This window comes from Arachis hypogaea, chromosome 1 (assembly GCF_003086295.3).
Source record: "Arachis hypogaea cultivar Tifrunner chromosome 1, arahy.Tifrunner.gnm2.J5K5, whole genome shotgun sequence".
Classification (NCBI taxonomy): Eukaryota; Viridiplantae; Streptophyta; class Magnoliopsida; order Fabales; family Fabaceae; genus Arachis; species Arachis hypogaea.
In genome coordinates, this window is record NC_092036.1 from 94,457,601 (window position 1) to 94,477,837 (window position 20,237).

The following is a 20,237-nucleotide window of genomic DNA, read 5'->3' on the forward strand; positions in this document are numbered from 1 at the left end:
CTAAAATAAGAACAAGTGGGTTAAGCGTAGGCTCAAATTGGCTAACAAAGGAATATAAAAGGTTGGCTATTTGGATAAGTGAGCTAATGAAATGATGGCCTCAATCATATAAATGCATGAATACACAAAATAATGGACATAAAGAATCAAACAAATCAAAGATTACATTCATAGAAAGAGAATAATGCACACAAGAAGGAAAATAAGTGGTTATAGGATGTAACCACACCATTAGGCTCAAATCTCACTTGCTTGTGTTCTTAGCTCAAAAATATGATCCACAATATATATATTTCAAGCAAGTTCTATGAAGAGTTTTCACTCAAATCAATTGAGGTGCCCTATAGATAGAAATCTTGAAAATTTTCATTATTTTGACTAAGCTTATTGTGTATATATATGCAAAAAATAAGAAAATGCAACAAAAATCCTAAAAACCTAAAATGAAATGCAAAAGTGTTGAGATTAGAAATTTGTCACCCAAAATCGCCGATCGGTCGGACGACCTCCCCACACTTAAAAGTTTGCACCGTCCTCGGTGCACTCAAAGATGAGCAATGGGGTACGAGTTACTACAATTGATGAGCTCCATCAAAAGATTGTGCGGATGACTTGTTTGTTGCCCCATTTAAAGCTATTCATTTCTCCCTTCTTGGTGGCCAACCTAAAAGGATAGAAAAGAAAAGGATATGACAAAGATATCAAAGCAAATAGAACATAGGCGAGGGTTAATGCCAAGTAGGAGTATGGTTCTCTACTACATGGTAGCTACAACATGTAGAGGAGAAAACAATGTAAGCTAAGGCATATCATTAAGCTCGATGCAAGAGTAAAGTTAAAGCATGAAGAGTGTATTGAGCATCAAGTTCAAATGAGAAGAAGTGGGTCATGAAAGACAATATAAGGTCATATCAATGCACAAGGACACAAGAGTCATACAAGATGAAGCATTGATTTAAAAGTTTCATCACCCAACAATATCAAACAAGTCAAGAAGCACCAAAATAATGCAAGGAATCCTCAACAATTGAGTAGGAAGATGCAACACCATTATTAAAATGACTTAAAAAAAAACGAAAACATGCTACAAAAACTAAATGAAAATGGGAAGAGTAGAAGTATGCGAGTGTGATAAGCAAAAGAAAATGGAAGGGGAGAAAAAAAACTCTTTTTTTTGTTTTTTTTTTTACCGACGCGTGCGCGTCATGCATGTTTACGCGTCGATGGGTATATTGGTCGAAGGACGCGTACACGTGCGTCGAGTTAGGCGATAGGCTTAGTGTTGGCCCAAAAGTGTCACAACTCTCTGGTAAAAGTACCAGGAATGTGGATCGTGCAATCGACGCGCGCGCGCACAGCGTGCGTGCGCGTGCATTGCGAACTTAAGATCGTGTGCGCATACGCGCCAGGTGCGCGCACGCATGCATAGACTTGTGCCTTAGGCCTAATGTTCGCGCACTGCAGGCCTAACTCTCGAGTTTTTGGCTGGGGTAGAATTTTTTTGCATCCACGCGTACGCGTACAGTGCGCGTCCGCGTGGATGGTTGAAAATGCTCAGGTGCGCGTACGCGTCATGTGCGCGCACGCGTGGATGGTGTTCTGTTTTTCAAAAATTTTTGCTATGTTTTGCACCAATCCAAGCATTCCAAACCTCCAAACAGCTACCAAAACACCCTAAAACCTTATTTATCATATTATACTTCTAACTAAACTTAACAAACCAATAAAAACATGAAATTAAACTAATTCTTACCAATATTTACAAAAGAGAAAATGAAAAGATTTTACCATGGTGGGGTGCCTCCCACCTAGCACTTTTGTTTATTGTCCTTAAGTTGGACATTTGGGGAGCTCCTCTCAAGGTGGCTTATGCTTGTATTCATCTTGGAACTCCCACCAATGCTTGGTTCTCCATTGTGCTCCAAGATTCTTTATGGATTGAGCCAAGTGTTGATGGAGTTCTTCACAAGCTTGGGGTTCCCAAAGTTGATCCTCTTCTTGTGATCCGGGATCCCACACCTTGTTTTCACACCCGTCTTGAAGTTGATCATCATTATTAGTCCATCCGGGTGGTGAGTAAGGTGAATTCTCTATGAAGTGGCCAACAATCCTCCTAGAACCATCTATTTGAGCACTACTCCAACCTTTATATCTCAGTTTGATGCATCAACCATAATGAGTCTTGATTTGCAACGCCCACCACAAAACCTTTTTCGCTTACGCGTCATCCCACAAACTTCCCTAAGTTGGCCATCCGTTTCAAGCAAACCATATTCAAGTGGGATAATAAAGCTAATAGAAATGAATTTCACCCACTCAAATGAAGGTGTAGATGGCAACCTAGGCAAAGATGCTTCCAAAGATCTTGACAAAGCATAACCAACCCCCGTTCTTCTATTTCTACGGACTTCCACCTCTTCACAAGATCTCTTAATCTCAATCCTTTGTTCAACAATTTTATCTAAACCTTTTCCTTTACTCAAATCATAATAGGGAGGGTGAGAAAAATTTACCTCCTCAACGCTTTCAAATCCAACCGGAGAAGGTTCTTCATGTTCAAAGGATTCTTCACGACTAAGACTTGATGCTTGATCTTCATCACCAAGGGAACTCAATCCTTGCTCTATCCCATCCAAGTCTTCATATGGAGTATGCCTTGGAAGGTGTGCACTTTCCTCCCTAGCATCAATTTCAATAATCTTGGAGGGGTTTTCTTCAACTCTATGTTCCCATGGAAGCTCCGCATCTCCTAAGTCTTCTACCACTTCTTCCTTGTCTTCAACAATTAAAGCTTCCTCCAATTGTTCCAATATAAAGCAACTTCTCTCATTTCCCACCGGAGTTTCCAATCTCTCCTTCATGCTATGTTCTTCATTCGATTCTCCACATGTAGCCATGGGAGTTCCTTGAGTGTTCAAGCATTGGGAGGCTAATTGATTTGTTACCGCATCCAGGGCGGCCATGAAATTTTGGACATCTCTTTTCATCTCTTCTTGCCCTTGAACAAGAACACCAAGGATGTCATTCATTGGAGGTTGGGGTGGATGGAAGGATTCATTATTTTGGGGGAAGGGTTCATAGTAGGAAGATGATTCTTCTTGGTGGAGTTATGGTGGTTCAATATTTTCTACTCTTTCCACTTGTTGCACAACACACTCCATGGTTGCTTGAAATTGATTCAATGCTTCCTTGAGACGATCCCTTGACTCTTGTTCCTCTTGGATAATATGATTAGGATCATGTGGCTCTTGGATCAATGGATATGAGTATTCTTCCATAGGAGGTTGTGGTGGAAAGTAGAATTTATCTTGTGGTTGAAAATTTTCATATGTTGGGGATGGTTGATCTTGGTAATAATGTGGAGGAGGTGGCTCTTGAAAATGTTGATGTTGAAGTTGTGGTGGCTCTATATGTGGTTCATATGGCTCATATGGTTGTTGGTAGGATGGATATGGATTTGGGTCATATGAAGGTGGTTGGTGAAAATGGGCTTGTGAGTGTGGTTGAGGGCTATGTTGAGGATATGATTCATAGGCATATGGTGGTGGTTCTTGAAAGTCACAAGGTGATTCACCATAGCCATTGGATTGATATGCATCATAGAATGGCTCTTCTTCATAGTGCATTGGTGGAGGTTGTTGCCATGAAGTTTGATCATAAGCATATGGCTCCTCCCATCTTTGGTTGTCCCATCCTTGATACACATTCTCATTGAAGTTCTCATCACCTACAACATAGTTGTAATCACACTCATAGACAAAGTGAGAATTCATGGTAGCAAGAGAAAATAAGAAACAAAAACTAATAAGAAATAATGAAAAACAAAATACTAAGACTAGCAAAAACTAGCAAGCAATCCAAAAATCAAGCTATTCACAATATTCACATATATACAATAGCCAATAACATAACACCATTGCAATTCCCCGGCAACGGCACCATTTTGATGACCGAATTTTTGACGGTTTAGAATTTCTCAAATAAAATCTCGTCGAAGTATAGTTTCTAAACCAAGCAATAATCCTTTCATACAAAAAGTTGTTTGTCACTAAAACAAACCCCTAAATTTATAAACCGAAGTATTCAAACCTCGGGTCGTTCTCCCTAGGAATTACAATAGAGTGTCTTGTTATTGGTTGTGAGTTATTTTGGGGTTTTGATATGAAGCATGAAAGATAAATGGCAAGAAAGTAAACTAAGGCCTAAAAAGGTCTTGGCAAGGGTTGGTGGTCAAGGATCTCTATCCTAATCACTAACCACAATATGAGAATTGGCAAGGATTAATCTCATTAAATCATCCTCTAACTAGTAGTAAAGGAAAGGCAAATGAGCTATATCAATCCTAGTCCATAAGTCCTAACTCTCCACTAATTCAATTAGTGAGAACTAGAGTAAATGGCTCCCAATCATCAATTACTTGGACATTAGTAACTCAAGAGTTCCTAAGTTACCTTTCCAAGCCAAGAGTATAAAATTCTACTCTAAAATCCAACCAAGCATTTCATCAAACACTTGGAAGGCATAAACAAAAATCATAGTAAAATTGCAAAAAAAGTAAATCTACACTACTCAATTGCAAGGAATTAAACAACAACAAAGCAAATGAACACAATTATTATGAATTACCTTGAATTGAATTGAAAGAAAATGGAAGGAACAAAAGTAGATCTACAACAAAGTATAAGAACAACATAAAGGAAATGACAACAAGAGAATAGAAGAAGATGAATGTAACAACAAGGAATTGAAAAGATAGAAGTAGAAGAAGATGAATTAAAATCTAGATCTAAGAACTAAACCTAATCCTAATCCTAATCCTAGAGAGAAGTGAGAGCTTCTCTCTCTAGAAACTAACTAAAAGCTAAACTAAAACTAAACTATGACTAATGGTCGAAAGTATGTTGATTCCTCTTCAATCCTTGGCTTAAATAGCATCAGAAATGAGTTGGATTGGGCCCACAAGGCTTTAGAATTCGCTGGCCATATTTTGCTTTAAGTGAACCAGGTGGCAGCAACGGCGCATGCGCGTACTATGCGCGTGCGCGCAACTATACGTGTAGCAACTATGGCAAATCTTATATTGTTTCGAAGCCTCGGATGTTAGCTTTCTAACCCAACTGGAACCGCATCATTTGGACCTCTGTAGCTCAAGTTATGGTCGTTTAAGTGCGAAGAGGTCGGCTTGATAGCTTTCCGGTTCTTTCATTTCTTCATGAGTGCTCCAACTTTTCATGCTTCTTTCTTCATTCCCTTGATCCAATATTTGCCTCCTAAACCTTAAATCACTTAACAAACATATCAAGGCATCTAATGGAATCAAGGAGAATTAGATTTAGCTATTTTAAGTCCTAAAAAGCATGTTTTCACTCTTAAGCACAATTAAAGGAGAATATACAAAACCATGCTATTTCATTGAATAAATGTGGGTAAAAGGTTATAAAATCCCCTAAATCAAGCACAAGATAAACCTTACAAATGGGGTTTATCACTTAATCTCTCGATAGTTTTCACAACTCTGTATATCCCTTTTATTCTTATAGATAGGTATCAAGAAACTCTTTCTCAATTTATCTGACATCTTCTTTGATCGTAAAATTTTATTAAAAAGTGTGGTTAACCAACTGATGCCTTTCTCTTTAAGACCCTTCCAAACTTCAATATTATCGGATCTTACTGCCCTACCATTTTTCATCTGCTTTAGAGCCTTTTTTACCTCGAAATCTCTAATATATTTCGATAGAAGCCGAAGTTTTGATCTTCTTCCGTCTTGCATAACCGACCTAGGTTCGGAAGAGTCTTCTGTCATTCATTAAATAACTCGTAGAAGTAACTCTTTCACCTTTCATTGATCTTCTTATCCTGAGGCAAAATCTCTCCATCTTTTTCCTTTATACATTTAACTTGATCCAAGTCTTTCGTTCTTCTTTCACGACTCTTTGCGATTCTATATATACTCTTTTATCCTTTCTTCGTGCCTAAAGACTGGTAACAACCCCTCATATGCTCTTGTTCTTTCTTCACTTACAGCAACTTTTGTCTCTCGCCTTATATTTTTTTCAATTATCTACATTATGGTACAAAAACCACTCTTTAAAACACTCATTTTTTGCTTTTATTTTTTCTTGTACACTCGCATTCCACCACCAGGATTCTTTGTCTCTTGGTCCTATCCTTTTAGATTTACCAAAACTTTCTTTTGCTATTCTTCTAATAACTTCTGTCATCTCCCTCCACATCTCTTCCGCACTTCCATTTCCTTTCTACTTTATCTTTTTTTTTACCCGTCTTAGGAAGCTTCTTTATTCCTCACATTTCATCCGTCACCACCTCGTCCTTGGGTTCTTTGTATAATGTGTTTTCCTCAACTTTTGCTCAACGCAAAAATCTATGATGAGCATTCTATGTTGTGTACTTGTGTTGTTAAACTGTCTTTCGGAATAATTTTACAATTAATCAAAATTTATGATCGACTTTCCTCAACAAGACAAAGTCGATTTGAGAGCTTATTATGTCACTCCTCCTATAGGTTATAAGATATCCGTCTCTCGTTTTAAAACATGTATTTGCGATGAAAAGGTCAAAGGTTGAAGAAAAATCCAAAATAGTTTTATTCTCGATATTGACCACCCCAAAACCATGACATATGTGAATACTTCCATACCCAATCAAAATATGTCTTTGACCAAACTCTCTAGATCCTCCCAAAACCTTATCTTGTGTTGCTCGTGCAAACTCACTTGCGGTGCATATACACTAATCACATAAAAAGTATCTCCTTTCGCTACAAAATTGATAGAAAAAATTCGATCACCATCTTTTTTAACATCTATTGTGTCTTTCTTCTATTTATTATCCACAATAATACCTATCCCACTCCTTCCACCACTGAATTAAATCTTTTTGTTCTTGGAGATACTTGGTTCACGAGTTTTGGTTTGAATGAGGTTAGAAGAAAAGGTTATTATGCAAAATCATAATCACATCCAGATTTATGAACTTGAAATAAATAAATCAAATTAGATATACGAAATAAATTAATAACAGTGATAAGAATACACAAACCCAGAATCACTTTTATTTTTTTTGTATGGATTAAGAGTCAAATCAATCAATAAACAAAAATCAGCAGAAAATAATTTTGAATTACCTTAGAAGCATTCTCAACGATTTCACTCTGAAGATGAATCAATTGAAAAAGGTCACAGCAAATTTCTTAACACTTATATTTGTAACACCGATATATATAAACATTTAAACAAGGTCACAACGAACACACACAACAAATCTTAACAACGCTGATACAATTATAACAAATCAACTAAGAAATGAACATCATTAATGAAGAATGAAATTGCAAAGAGAGAAAGAGAGAGAGTAACTGATTTTTATTGAGTACTTTCAATTAGGGCAACAACAATAACGGCGCATAGTGTGTCATGGAGCGATGGTGGTACGGCAGCAGCAGAGCGACAGCATGCGAGTGTGTCGAAGTGAGCGTGACGGAATGATGGAAGAATCAGAATTCTTGAGAAATACTGGGAAGGAACACTTAATGAATTCTTGAGAAAGATGTGAAGATATATAAAACCAGTCGAGAGTATGAGCAAAAGGATCATAACTAAACGTGTTTAAATATGTAATCTGATAACCGTCATGAATGTGGAGTAAATTACTTAACTCTCAAGTTGAAACAGAAAGGGTGTAAAATTTTGGATAAAGAATAAGAATGTGGGAAACTTGCATAACCATCAAGAAGAGCCTCAAATTTTATCTATAAATAGAAGAAGAGAAGAATTGATGGGACTTCCATTCCAAAATATAAAATCACACTAAAATTTTGCAACATTTTTAATCATAATGAGACTACAAAGCAAGTGTATGTGAATATTGTGAGTCATTTTTTTTATTGTTTATTTTAATTTTAGTTTGTCTTTCACTTCTTTGGTCATTGTTCTTCATTTGTTCTTTTATTTTTTAACATTTAAGCAATTCTTCCATTTTTAGTTTTAATTTTTTTAAATTTATTTTTATTCTAATTTTATGTTTATCTTTTGGAGAAACTTATTTGTAAGATTTTATTCAATTAATAATATAAAGTTCATATTTTTTAACTAGCAAAATTTTTCTCAACAGTTAAACTGTATTTGTTTATAGGGACTGGACACTAAGACAGAGATACTGAGACACAAAATTGTGTTTGACAGATAAGATATACATAGATAAAAATACTGAACATCCTGACATAGAAATAGTAATAAGAGTCACAATTTATTTTTTATTTTTTTATTATTTTTATTAAATTTTTATAATTATATTTTTTATTATTATATATATATTTTAATTTTTTTAATAAAAAGAGTGAGAATAAATTTTATTTTTATAATTTATTTTAATTTATGACTGAACTGAATACAAGAATATAAAATTTTATATTTATACCATTTGTATCTTATTTTTAATGTCTTATCTTATCTAATTCTCAAACACAAACGTAAACTTACAATGCAGTTAAAGAGTTAAACTTTTCTAGAGAAATTATATTTACTTTCTAAACGAAGATGTCAATACAAATTTAACGGATACTTCCTGTTAAAATTAAAAAAACGAAAACTCAAGCGACACAATGTAATATTCACAAATATTATCAAGAGAAAAGTGGACACATCATCCGATGGAGAGTCATATGCCATACAGAAAAAAAAAAATAAAAAATGCTAGGATTATAAGTCAATGAAATATAAAAGAAAATTATTACTAAAAATTATTTGTTAAGTCTACATTGTTTGACGAAAATTGCCGTGCAAATTTTTTCCCGACCCCACATCATTATGGCAAAATTCTTTTCCCACAAAATCATAGGAAAAAGGACACACATAACATGTCAAAGCAAGCAGTAACCTGCAAAATCATCCCAAAAGACGAAGTACTTTGTATACAATTTTTCAAGAATTTACTTTTCCTGACCAATAAAAAAGATCACAAAATGAAGGTATTAAAGGCATATACCAACGTTACCCATTTGACCATACATATGTGTCGGATAAGGAGTTTAATCTTTTTGCATTCTTGGTACCTTAACAACAAAAAGTTACATTGTAATCTCCATATATACTTGTTATCATACAAAAAAATGACCTACTATAAATATGTGTCCTTAACACCAAGCATTTCATCATCTAATCAACAATAATTGATACTAATTATTATAACAATGTATCCTTCCAGTACTCATTGATGATACATGCGTTTATAATTATGCAAACAACAATGGGTGGTGATCCAGATATTCTCACTGATTTCATAGCCCCAGAAGGGACCAATATTAATGGAAGCTTCTTCACCTTCACAGGCATGAGAGTCCTTCTTACACAAGAAACTCCTCCCCCAACCTTCCATGTATTGAAGGCAAGCAGGGCAGAGTTTCCAGCTTTAGATGGACAGAGTGTGTCATATGCTGTCCTTGAATTCCCAACAGGAAGTGTGAACCCTCCTCACGTCCACCCTCGCGCCTCCGAGCTCCTCTTCGTTGTCCAGGGATCCCTTCAGGTGGGATTCGTGGACACAAACAACAAGCTTTTCACTCAGAGTCTCCAAACTGGAGATTTGTTCATATTCCCAAAGGGACTTGTGCACTTTCAATTCAATTCTGATTCAAAGAACTATGCTTTTGCTATATCTGCCTTTGGTAGTGCAAGTGCTGGCCTTGTGTCACTCCCTAACACACTGTTTAATACCACCATTGATGACAATGTCTTGGCTTTGTCATTCAAGACTGATGTTGCCACCATTCAAACTTTGAAGAAAGCATTTCCCCCCTAAATCTTGATGATCATGGATACAATTTTATCTGTTACTTGTGTGCTTTATTGGTTACTTGTTCTCTAAGTTATTGTTTTTTTCTTCTTGCCCTCATGTTGTGCTTCATTAATAAGTAGGATCTGAAATGTTTGATCCACCTAATTGTAATAATTAAAGTATAAACTTTTGCTATTGTCAATAATTCTAATGTTACAATGTTTTTTATATTATTTCTTTTTATGAATATCAAATCAATTTTGTGTTCCTAACATTCAGGTTAATTAAAAAGTCTTTATTCTTGTCTTTATTGTATGTAATTAGACTCTTAAAAAATGTTTATATTTACAGTTTATTTTATTGCAACCCTATTTGAGTATATATATTAAGTTTCAGAAGTTAAGAGTATAAATAATACTCATTTTTTCTTAAAAATAAATATCTTTTTTAACTTCTTAAATTTATTGAAAACATAATGCATCTAAATAAAGAGATTGTCCAAATACATTATTTAATTTGAGAATGATAAAATATTTTGGTGTCTAATGTTTATAATTTTTATAAGTTGAAGCAGCCTTAAAGAGCCTTATTAGACCCACGCTATTTACTTATTAATTTTAATATATTTTAGTCATGTGGTATTTCAATCAATATCAGATCTCTATACTCCGGATTTTTTATTTTAATATGAAAAAGTGAATAAAATTTTATGTTAATATTATAAAAAATAGAGTTTTATAGTGTTTTGGGAACGCTATTATGTATAAATACAATACTCAAATCGTGTATTACATTGACAATACGTAATCTGTATATTATTGTCTTTATAAATTAAAAAAAATTAATCTGACAATTCGTATTCTACGAATTCTAGTCTCCAAAATTTTGTAAAACACCATATCTTCCAATATTAAAAGATTACACCAATTCTTATCCAATATCCACCAGGCATTAATTACTTTCTATTTTTGTCATCATTATATCCATGCATGTCTACTTCAACCATATATATATATCGCACTATGCTACTTGGGGAAGTGTAATGATGCACTTGAGTGGATGAAATCTCTCACGTGCAAACAACACATAATTAATCTTGAATTGAAATTTATTGTGAAAATAATTTCTGTGGACTAAGTTTCATTCTATAAAAGGCAAAAGCAATTATACATACACAGCAGTATAGTTGTCAGAACCGAACCGGTAATTGAATCGGTCAAGTCACTGGATCACTGGGTTACTGATTTAACCGGTGGGTCACTGGTTGAACCGGTTGACTCGGTACTATGTAAATAAAAAATAAAAATAGTCAAAAACCTAAAATTAAATTTTGAAAAATACATATTTTTACTAACATTTTAAGAACAATTAAGTCGAATTCTATAAATAATTAATATAAAAATAGACATATAATTAGTTCATACTACTATATAGTATCTTAATTAGACACAATAAGAATAACAATCTATGAATTATATCCAAAGAATAATTTCAAAGTCTAAATATTTTTGTATAATTGAATAATTATATAAATTAATTTTTTTCTTAGAATAAATAATTTTTATTTTATTTTTATATTCATTATTATTTTTTATTTTAAAATTAATTAATTTGTACTTCAATTAAAAAATAATTAATTTAAAAAATATTGAGTTAAGTATTTCCATGTATATATATAAATATGTATTAGTTATAAAAAACTGAAATATATATTATAAAAAGCATTAGCAATACTAAAGAAATAGGTAGCGCAGTGGTTATCAACTTGGTCTTCACTTCAGAAGACCCATGTTTGACTCCTACTCCCTGCAAATGTATTTTTCCAAATTTAACATCCCGCATGCTGACGTCAGCGTGACGTCAAGTTGGCCGTTGACTGGACCGGTTCGATTCTGGTCCGTGTCGGTTTTGACCGGTTTGATCGGTTCGTACCATTTTAACCGGTTCATTTCCTTAAGCGGTCAATATACTAAACTGGACCGGTACATGATCCGGTTTACCAATTTTTCGGTCGAACCGACCGGTCCGGTTCGGTTTTTACAACTATGGTACTAAGCTAATGACTTTTCAGAAAATTACAGAATCATGAAGCATAGTATTTCTAAAAATGTCCGTTGACAGCATTAGTAAGGTACAGCTGTTCCAAAAATATTAGCCGCTCAAGAGATATTTCATGCTTCATCCAATGAACTTCATAACAAATAAATTTATTAGAAAAACTTTTAAGGAAATCAGTACACTGGTATTTCATTGATTTTTAACCATTAATCTTAATTATAAAAAATATATATAATTAAGATCCACGGTTAAAATTTATTGAAATATCAATATATTGGTGTATTTAAAAGCTTTTCAATTTATTAAAGGTAAATTATATGATAAAAATGTAATTTTAGAGATCGTTTCTTTTATAGGTTGAAAGAGAAATTAAAAAAGTTAGGACCTGCATTTTGAACAATAATAAAATAATAAAAAATAACTATAAAAAAATTTATATTCTTTCTATATAATTTTAATATGTGTATAATAGAATATCTCTTTATTAAATCTTAGAATATAGTAACAAAAGAAAAACAGTGCAAAACTGCAAATTCTTTTCTCACATGGGCTTAGGATCCTGTATTGCCAAAAGGACATTTCATGACAAGCAGAAGTTGCAAAAACAGCCCAAAATACTATGAAGCTTGAATGTAATAATATTGGAAGAGTTTCAAGTGTACTAAAAACACCAGTGTTCCAGTTGTTTTAACCGTTGATATAAATTATAAAAAATATATATAATATATATTAATTAAAATCAACGATTAAAACAATTAGAACACTGGTGTTCTCGGTACATTTGAAATTTTTCCAATAATATTAAGTACTTTACTTTTCCTGAGAAATTAAAAGGATAATAAAATTGAAAAGCACTTTCATAGTTGTTATCATACAAATGGCCTGCAATCACACAGATAAATGTGTCCCTAACACCAATCATTTCATATGATCTTGATTATAATTATAACAATGTCTGATTCAACTAACTCTAAAGTTCTCTCATTATTGATGATAATTGCATTTGCTATTGTGCAAACAACAATGACTGGTGATCCAGATATCCTCACTAACTTCATATCCCAAATGAGGTTCCCATTAAAGTGTTCAATAAAACATTCTTTAACAATTGATTTGAGTATTACTTCTGTCCCAAGATGTATAATATTTTCGAATATAATACCTGTAATGTTACAAGAATAATGTTCTATCCTTCATGTTCAATTTTTTATCATAAAAAATTTAGAGTCTCTTATCCATTTCATAACTGAAATCGATCTAATTTAATCAAATTTCGGAAGACAATAACTAAACAGAACAGATCAGATTATTTTCCCAGCAGACCAATGCTTGATGGCATATTCTAAAAGGACATATAAAAACAAGTAGTAAGTTATATGAAACATTCACAAATCCTATCGATTTTGAATATCCTATTCCACTTATGAGCTGTTCAATCAACCATTCAGTTTTGGTGAAGCAGTCACAACAAAAACAGCCGCATAATCAATACAATTTTGCTTTGAAATCTCCCTAGTTGTTATCACACATAAAACCACACTTCATGCAATCACCTCTTCTTAATTAGCCTCTAGCAACAATTAAGTTTCATTATTGAAGCTATAATCATATAACAATGTCTTCTTCTACTACTGTTAAAATTCTCTCACTCGTGATATCTGCATCTGTTATTGTACAAACTACAACGGCAGGTGATCCAGATATCCCGAGTGATTTCATAGCTCCAGATGGAATCCCTATTGATGGGAAATATTTCACCTACATTGGTATGCGCGCATTCGTGCAACAATCTGCTCCGCCCTCATATTTCACGTATATGAGGGCGAGCAAGGAAGAATTTGCGGCTCTCGATGGACTGAGTGTGGCAACTATTATCCTTGGATTCCGTCCGAGAGACGTTAGTCCACCGCACATCCACCCGCGTGCCTCAGAGCTACTCTTCGTAGTTGAGGGAAGCCTTGTAGTTGGATTTGTGGACACAAACAATAAGCTCTTCACTCAGAAGCTTCAAACTGGGGATATGTTTGTATTCCCAAAAGGACTTATCCACTTCCAACTCAATGAAGATCCTAAGAACCATGCTATTTCTGTATCTTCATTGGGTAGTGCCAGTCCTGGCCTTATATTAGTTCCTAACAATTTGTTTAACACCTCAGCTACCATTGATGACAGAGTTTTGGCTTTGTCCTTTAAGACAAACGTTTCCACTATTCAACTCTTGAAGAAAGCTTTGTCAACGCCATACAATTGAGAGAAACTTTATGACATCCTTTATAATCTTTCATGCTTTTGTGTTACGTGTGCTTCAAGTTATCTTCTATTATTTTTCCTTTTCTTTCTCCTAATGTTATGGTTTATTATACTTTGGATATTCGAATTAGAGGCCACTGTTTTAATTGGTTTCTGTATAATTTTTTCGATGTTCCTCATCATATATTATTAAATTCTTCAAAAGAATTTCTTTCCAAAAACAATAAAAAAACATTTAATTTGGACTAAAACAAAAAAGGTAATAGATTAACCATTAGATTTTTTTAAAAGATTATTTACATAAAAAAATATATCACATTCATCAAAATATATATATATATATATATATATATATATATATATATATATCTCAAACCTCTTAAAATTTTTATAAATAAAAAAATAATTAATTTATATTCGTACAATATATAAAATAATTACTATATTATTATTATTATTATTATATTATAGATTAAGATTCACTAATTTAAATTTTTTTATTTTTAATATAAAAATTAAAAATAAATAAAATTTTTATAACTAAATGTAGTGTAACAAAATATATATAATATTAATTAGTTCTTAAAAAATTTTAAAAAAATAGTTTCTTTCATTTTAGTAAAATAACTATTTATTAAAGTAGACAAATTAATTATTTTCTTCTCATATACAGTTTTTTTAAGGCATAAAATTAATTAACTAGGACATTGGTTAAGATAATTAAAGTCACTATTTCATTAAATTTTTAATTTAAAGAAAAATCCTAGTTAATTTTGGTATAGAAATTTCGAATTTGAAAACATTGATAAAAAATTATGTTAAATTTTGATTTATTTTATTCTCATTTAAATTAATCACTACATAAGTTAAAGTTCTGTTTTAAAGTTATATTCGAGATTTAATATGATTTTTAAAGTTTTAATTTACTTAGTTTGATTTTTTAACTTAGGTATCCGTGACTCATATTAGGGTTTTAAGTGTTTAGTTGAAAAAAAAAGGTAAAAAAATTTTCAATTGTCACATCAAATAGTCGTTAGAATGTATAATGTAGCAGTCGTTACTCCATCTCAGCATGTCGTTAACGATTTTGTGAGACAGTGACAAAAATAAGATTAGGAACCAATGTGAGTCATAACTATTAAGTTAGGAGACTAAATTGAGTAAATCAAAATTTTTGAAAGTATATTGAAACATAGTTGTTAGAACCGAACCAGTGATCGAACCGGTCAAGTTACTGGTTCATTGGTTTATTGGTTCAACCGTTAAATCACTGGTTGAACCGATAAAATCGGTCTCACGTAAATATAAAATATAAAATAGTTAAAAACTTAAAATTAAAATTTGAAATACATATCTTCACTAACATTTTATGAAGAATCAAGTCTCAACTTCTAAAAATAACTAATATAAAAAAACATAAAATTTTAATACTACAATAGTATCTTATTTTGACACAATAAAAAAAATAATTAATTCACATATTCTATCATCTAACTATAATATCAGTAGATTTTAACACTAACATCAAAACAAATAACCTTAATCACAATACTAGCAATAAAATAGATCAAGTAAATTAATAAATTTTTAGTGAAATTTATATTTATATTAATAATGGTATATAATTAAAATATAATTAATTTTAAAAATAGAAAAAATAAAAATTAAATTAAATTAGATATTTATGTATACTATATAATTAGTATTTGTCAAATATAATACTTATAAGTGTAATGGCTAAGTGGCAAGTAGAGGTTGTTTTTGTTCCAAGGTTCTTGGTTCGAGACCTTGAGGAGACATTTTAAAAATTTTTTCAAGTTGACCAGTTCAGTTAGACCGGTTTTTACCGGTTCACACCGGTTTTATTCTTTAAGCGGTCTAAGGAGTAAACTGAACCGGAGGTTTTAGTTGGTTTTTACAACTATGGATTGAAATACGAACATAATTTCAAAGACCAATAAGTATTATCTCTTTGTTGACAATTAAGTTGTTTTGATGGTAATTAAGATCTAATAATAGTTTATAATAAAAGAAGCATTCTTTTGCAACAATGAACCTATAGTAGTAGTTAGGGGTGTTCATAGATTAGATCATATCCATATAAATCCACAGTATTTATCCGTATGATCTGTAATTTGAGGATATGATCTGATCTATAAGATGATCGAATTGGATCGAATCGGATCCACACTCTAATCAGATAGAAGTAAATATGTTTAAAAAAGTAAACAAAAAAATTATTGACTTTTTTTATAAAAATAAAAATTTTTAATATTTTTTATTTTATGGATATATTTGATATCTGATCCAAACATAAAAAGTGCGAATATTGAATTTGATCTAATGAGTTTAGTGCGGATTGGATCGAAATTTCACATATTCCATCTGTAAACACCCCTAGCAATAATAACTAAAAAATTATAATGATTATATTTTTAACTAAGAGGAAGTGCAAAAAAAAAGTACTAAATATAAGAACATTTAATCAAATATTAAAAGAAAATTTTACTTTAAAACAGTTGGACTTTTTTTGCTCATATATATATATATATATATATATATATATATATATATAATGTAATAATAATAATAATAATATGATAATTGTTTTATATATCACACAAATATAAACGTTTTTTTTCTATGATCTTAAGAAAGGTTTGTAAGTCCCTAACCTTGTTATCGATTTTTGTAGTGTTAGCCCTCATGTTATCAATTTGATTCATATATAATTCGAATGATAAATTATTTGGTGACGTGCTTCCTTTTTTATTGTGATATACTTGTTTATTATTATTATTATTATTATTATTATTATTATTATTATTATTATTATTATTATTATTATTATTATTATTATTATTATTATTATTAAAAAATAACAGGCCAAATTATTGCCATAACATAATAAAAGTATGAAAGTTTATCATTCTTCTCTAATGAAGGAAACAAAATTCTTTTCAATAGTTTATTTAACGTTTAGTAGAATAAAAATAAATTTTATTAGAATAAATTTTAGTATGAGTTTAATATTTTTATTCATCATAAAATATTTATAGAATTACTCGTAGATAAATTTTGGAAAAAAACCATGATTTTTAATTTTATTTTTTAATAATATTAATTTTTTACCATATATAATTATTCAATTATTTTTTAATCACATATAAATAAATTACTCTTAATAAGACTTTTTTGTTTTATTCAATTATTTTTTTAAAAAATAATTAATTATTAAAATAATTAAATTTTTCACAACAAAAATAATAAAAAAATTATGAATGACAATCATCCTGATAATTTTTTGTATTTTTATTCATATTTTAATTATAAACATAAATATATTTTAATTATATTATTTATGAAATGTGACTATAGATGCAGATAAAATTTAGTTATATTACTTATATATAGTTTCATTGTATTGTATTGCTTATAAAGTTAGATTATAATTATGACAATATAATTGTTCTTGTATTTTTATATGTGTGACTAATTGGTGGTGTTAAAACATTACTCTTAATTATAAATAAAGTTTATAATTTAAAAAATCAAAGACTCAATTAAAAAGATACAAAAAAATAATGTTAAAATATTCTAACTCTTTAAAATAAAAATATTTGAAATTCAATTAAAAATTATTTAAAATTTAAACTCAATAAAAATGTATATTCAATATATTTTGTATTAAATATATTTAATAACCTATTATATCATATTGGTTGAAATTAGTTTTTATAATGTTAATTTTTTAATAACACTTTATTAAAAAAAATAATCTTTTTAGAATTTTTTAAAAATTAATTAATATTATATATATTTTATTACATTACATCTTGTTATAAAAAATTTATTTATTTCTAATGCTTATATTAAAAATAAAAACAAAATTTAAATTAGTAAAGTTTAATCTATAATATAATAATAATATAGTAATTATTTTATATATTATACGAATAAAAATTAATTATTTTTTTATTTATAAAAATTTTAAAAGCTTGTTTTATACATATATATTGATGAATGTGATATATTTTTTATGTAAATAATCTTTTAAAAAAAATCTAATAGTTAATCTATTACCTTTTTGTTTTAGTCTAAATTAAATATTTTTTATTGTTTTTGGAAAGAAAATCTTTGAGAAATTTAATAATATGTGATGAGGAACACCGAATAAATTATACAGAAACTAATTAAAACACAACAGAAAAACATCTTTAAAAAAAGACGTTTTAAGCGTCTTTATCTAAATAGCCTCCATTCGAATTATATAATAATAAAGAAAAATCTTGTCTTTCATGGTGAGCATTAATTTTAAATTTTATACTGGAATTGAATTAGGTTAAATCTTTATAATATGTTTTTTTAGTAAATAATCAATTTACAATCTCATTTCACTATCTATTCACAACAGTTTTATTAGAAAATTAACACACTCTTTTTTCTAACTAACAATCGACTAAAACAAATAATAAAATAGAGAAATATAAAAGAAAATAGGAAAAACAATAAATGATAATGATGAAAACAAGCATTAATTAGTTTCGTGACGAGGATTGCATGGTATGACCTTTTAAAAAAAAATATAGGTAGACAATAATATTAAATAATGTGAACAATAAAATTAAAAAAGTAAATTAATTTTAAATTTAATTAATGGTATGGGTAATTAATATCTAATAATAACTAAATTTATGATTTATTATTCATGTTGTTCAAGAAAATTATTAGTTACTTAGTATAATTCCTTATCTTTTATACATATCTTTTTTGTATACTTTTTTTTTCACATTTTTTACTTTTGGTATTAACATTGATTGATAACAAATTTATCTTTTATACCACATAAAAATATAAAAAAAATGTATACAAAAAATAATACAAACATCATTTCTCTTTTTTTTTATTTTGACATGAAAATAGAATTACAGTAGATGTGGTAAAATCTAAATGTAATTACTCAAATGTATGAGTAAACACTCAATCCGGTCTTTGTCCATTTTCACGAAGGATAAAGCGATCCTTGTAAAAAAAAAAGGACACTTCGACCCTCAACCTTTTTATTTTGGGACAATACGATCCCTCTGTTAAAAAAATTATTTAAATAATAATAAAAATTGATTTTGTAGGGGTTTTATTTGTATTTTGTGGGGGTTTTAAACCTTCACAAAATTATTTTCAATAATATAGCTAATTACTACCACTACTACCATTACCTTCTTCATTCTCATTATTATCGCTCCTACTTCTATTATTTTTATTGATTTATCATCATCATTATCTCCTCTACCATCATCATCACTAATACCAATATTATCAACATTAAAGTTCTCTTTTTTCATTTCTTATTCGATGTTATTTTTTTCTTTTAAAAAGTATTTGTACTACAATTATTATTTTTTTGTGGCATCATTTTCATTGATAGTTTTTCTTCATTTAACCACCATTGGTGAAGGAATTTTTCAAAAACAAACTTATTAATAGTTTGTGGAGGTTTAAAACCCCACAAAATACAAATAAAACCCCACAAAACCAATTTTTATTATTATTTAAATAATTTTTTTAACAGAGAGATCGTATTGTCCCAAAATAAAAAGGTTGAGGGTCGAAGTATCCCTTTTTTATTGACAGGAATCGCTTTGTCCTTCGTGAAAATGGACAAGGATCGGATTAGGTGTTTACTCCAAATGTATTTAGGACATTTATTTCTAGCACTTGGATGCTATTTGGATGAGGTTGTAAGGAAAAAAAAATCTTTTTGAGTAATATTTTTTTAAAAGATTTTTCAAAAATATAAGATTTAAAAATATTTTTTTGTCCATTAATTATATTTCAATCATTTCATAAAAATAATTTTAGTTAAAGTTTGGAATAATATAATGAGAACAACAAAGAACAGAGCAAATGATTTTCCCTCTTATAGTGTGGTAAGGTCCTGCAGACCGATTCTTGTTACATTCTAAAATTACATGTAAGAACAAGCATTAAGTTTTGTAAAACATTTCCTAATTGTATCGATTTTGAGTTAAACTTTGCATGCATAATCCAAATTCAACAATGTAACAGACTTTTTTTATAATAAAAAAACAACCATCCTACACATGCCACAACAAAAACAGCCGCATTATTGTGAA

The 20,237-nt window shown here is 30.0% G+C and overlaps 2 protein-coding genes across 2 annotated transcripts; both read left to right on the plus strand.

Annotated features, from left to right (window-relative positions):
• The first annotated feature begins 8,983 nt into the window (after nucleotides 1-8,983).
• On the plus strand, nucleotides 8,984-9,902 carry LOC112748466 (germin-like protein 9-3). The gene is made up of 2 exons (XM_025796725.2): nucleotides 8,984-8,989; nucleotides 9,226-9,902. Exons 1-2 carry the CDS (start codon nucleotides 8,984-8,986, stop codon nucleotides 9,817-9,819), a joined length of 600 nt encoding a protein of 199 aa, XP_025652510.1. The 3' UTR covers nucleotides 9,820-9,902.
• A 3,566-nt stretch (nucleotides 9,903-13,468) lies between these two features.
• LOC112748543 (germin-like protein 9-3) lies at nucleotides 13,469-14,104 on the plus strand. Its single transcript, XM_025796803.2, has one exon. It carries the CDS (start codon nucleotides 13,469-13,471, stop codon nucleotides 14,102-14,104), a length of 636 nt encoding a protein of 211 aa, XP_025652588.1.
• Nucleotides 14,105-20,237: the final 6,133 nt, after the last annotated feature.

Excerpts from the sequence above, each read along its gene's own strand:
- LOC112748543 (XM_025796803.2), top strand. The coding sequence starts at position 13,469 with ATGTCTTCTTCTACTACTGTTAAAATTCTCTCACTCGTGATATCTGCA.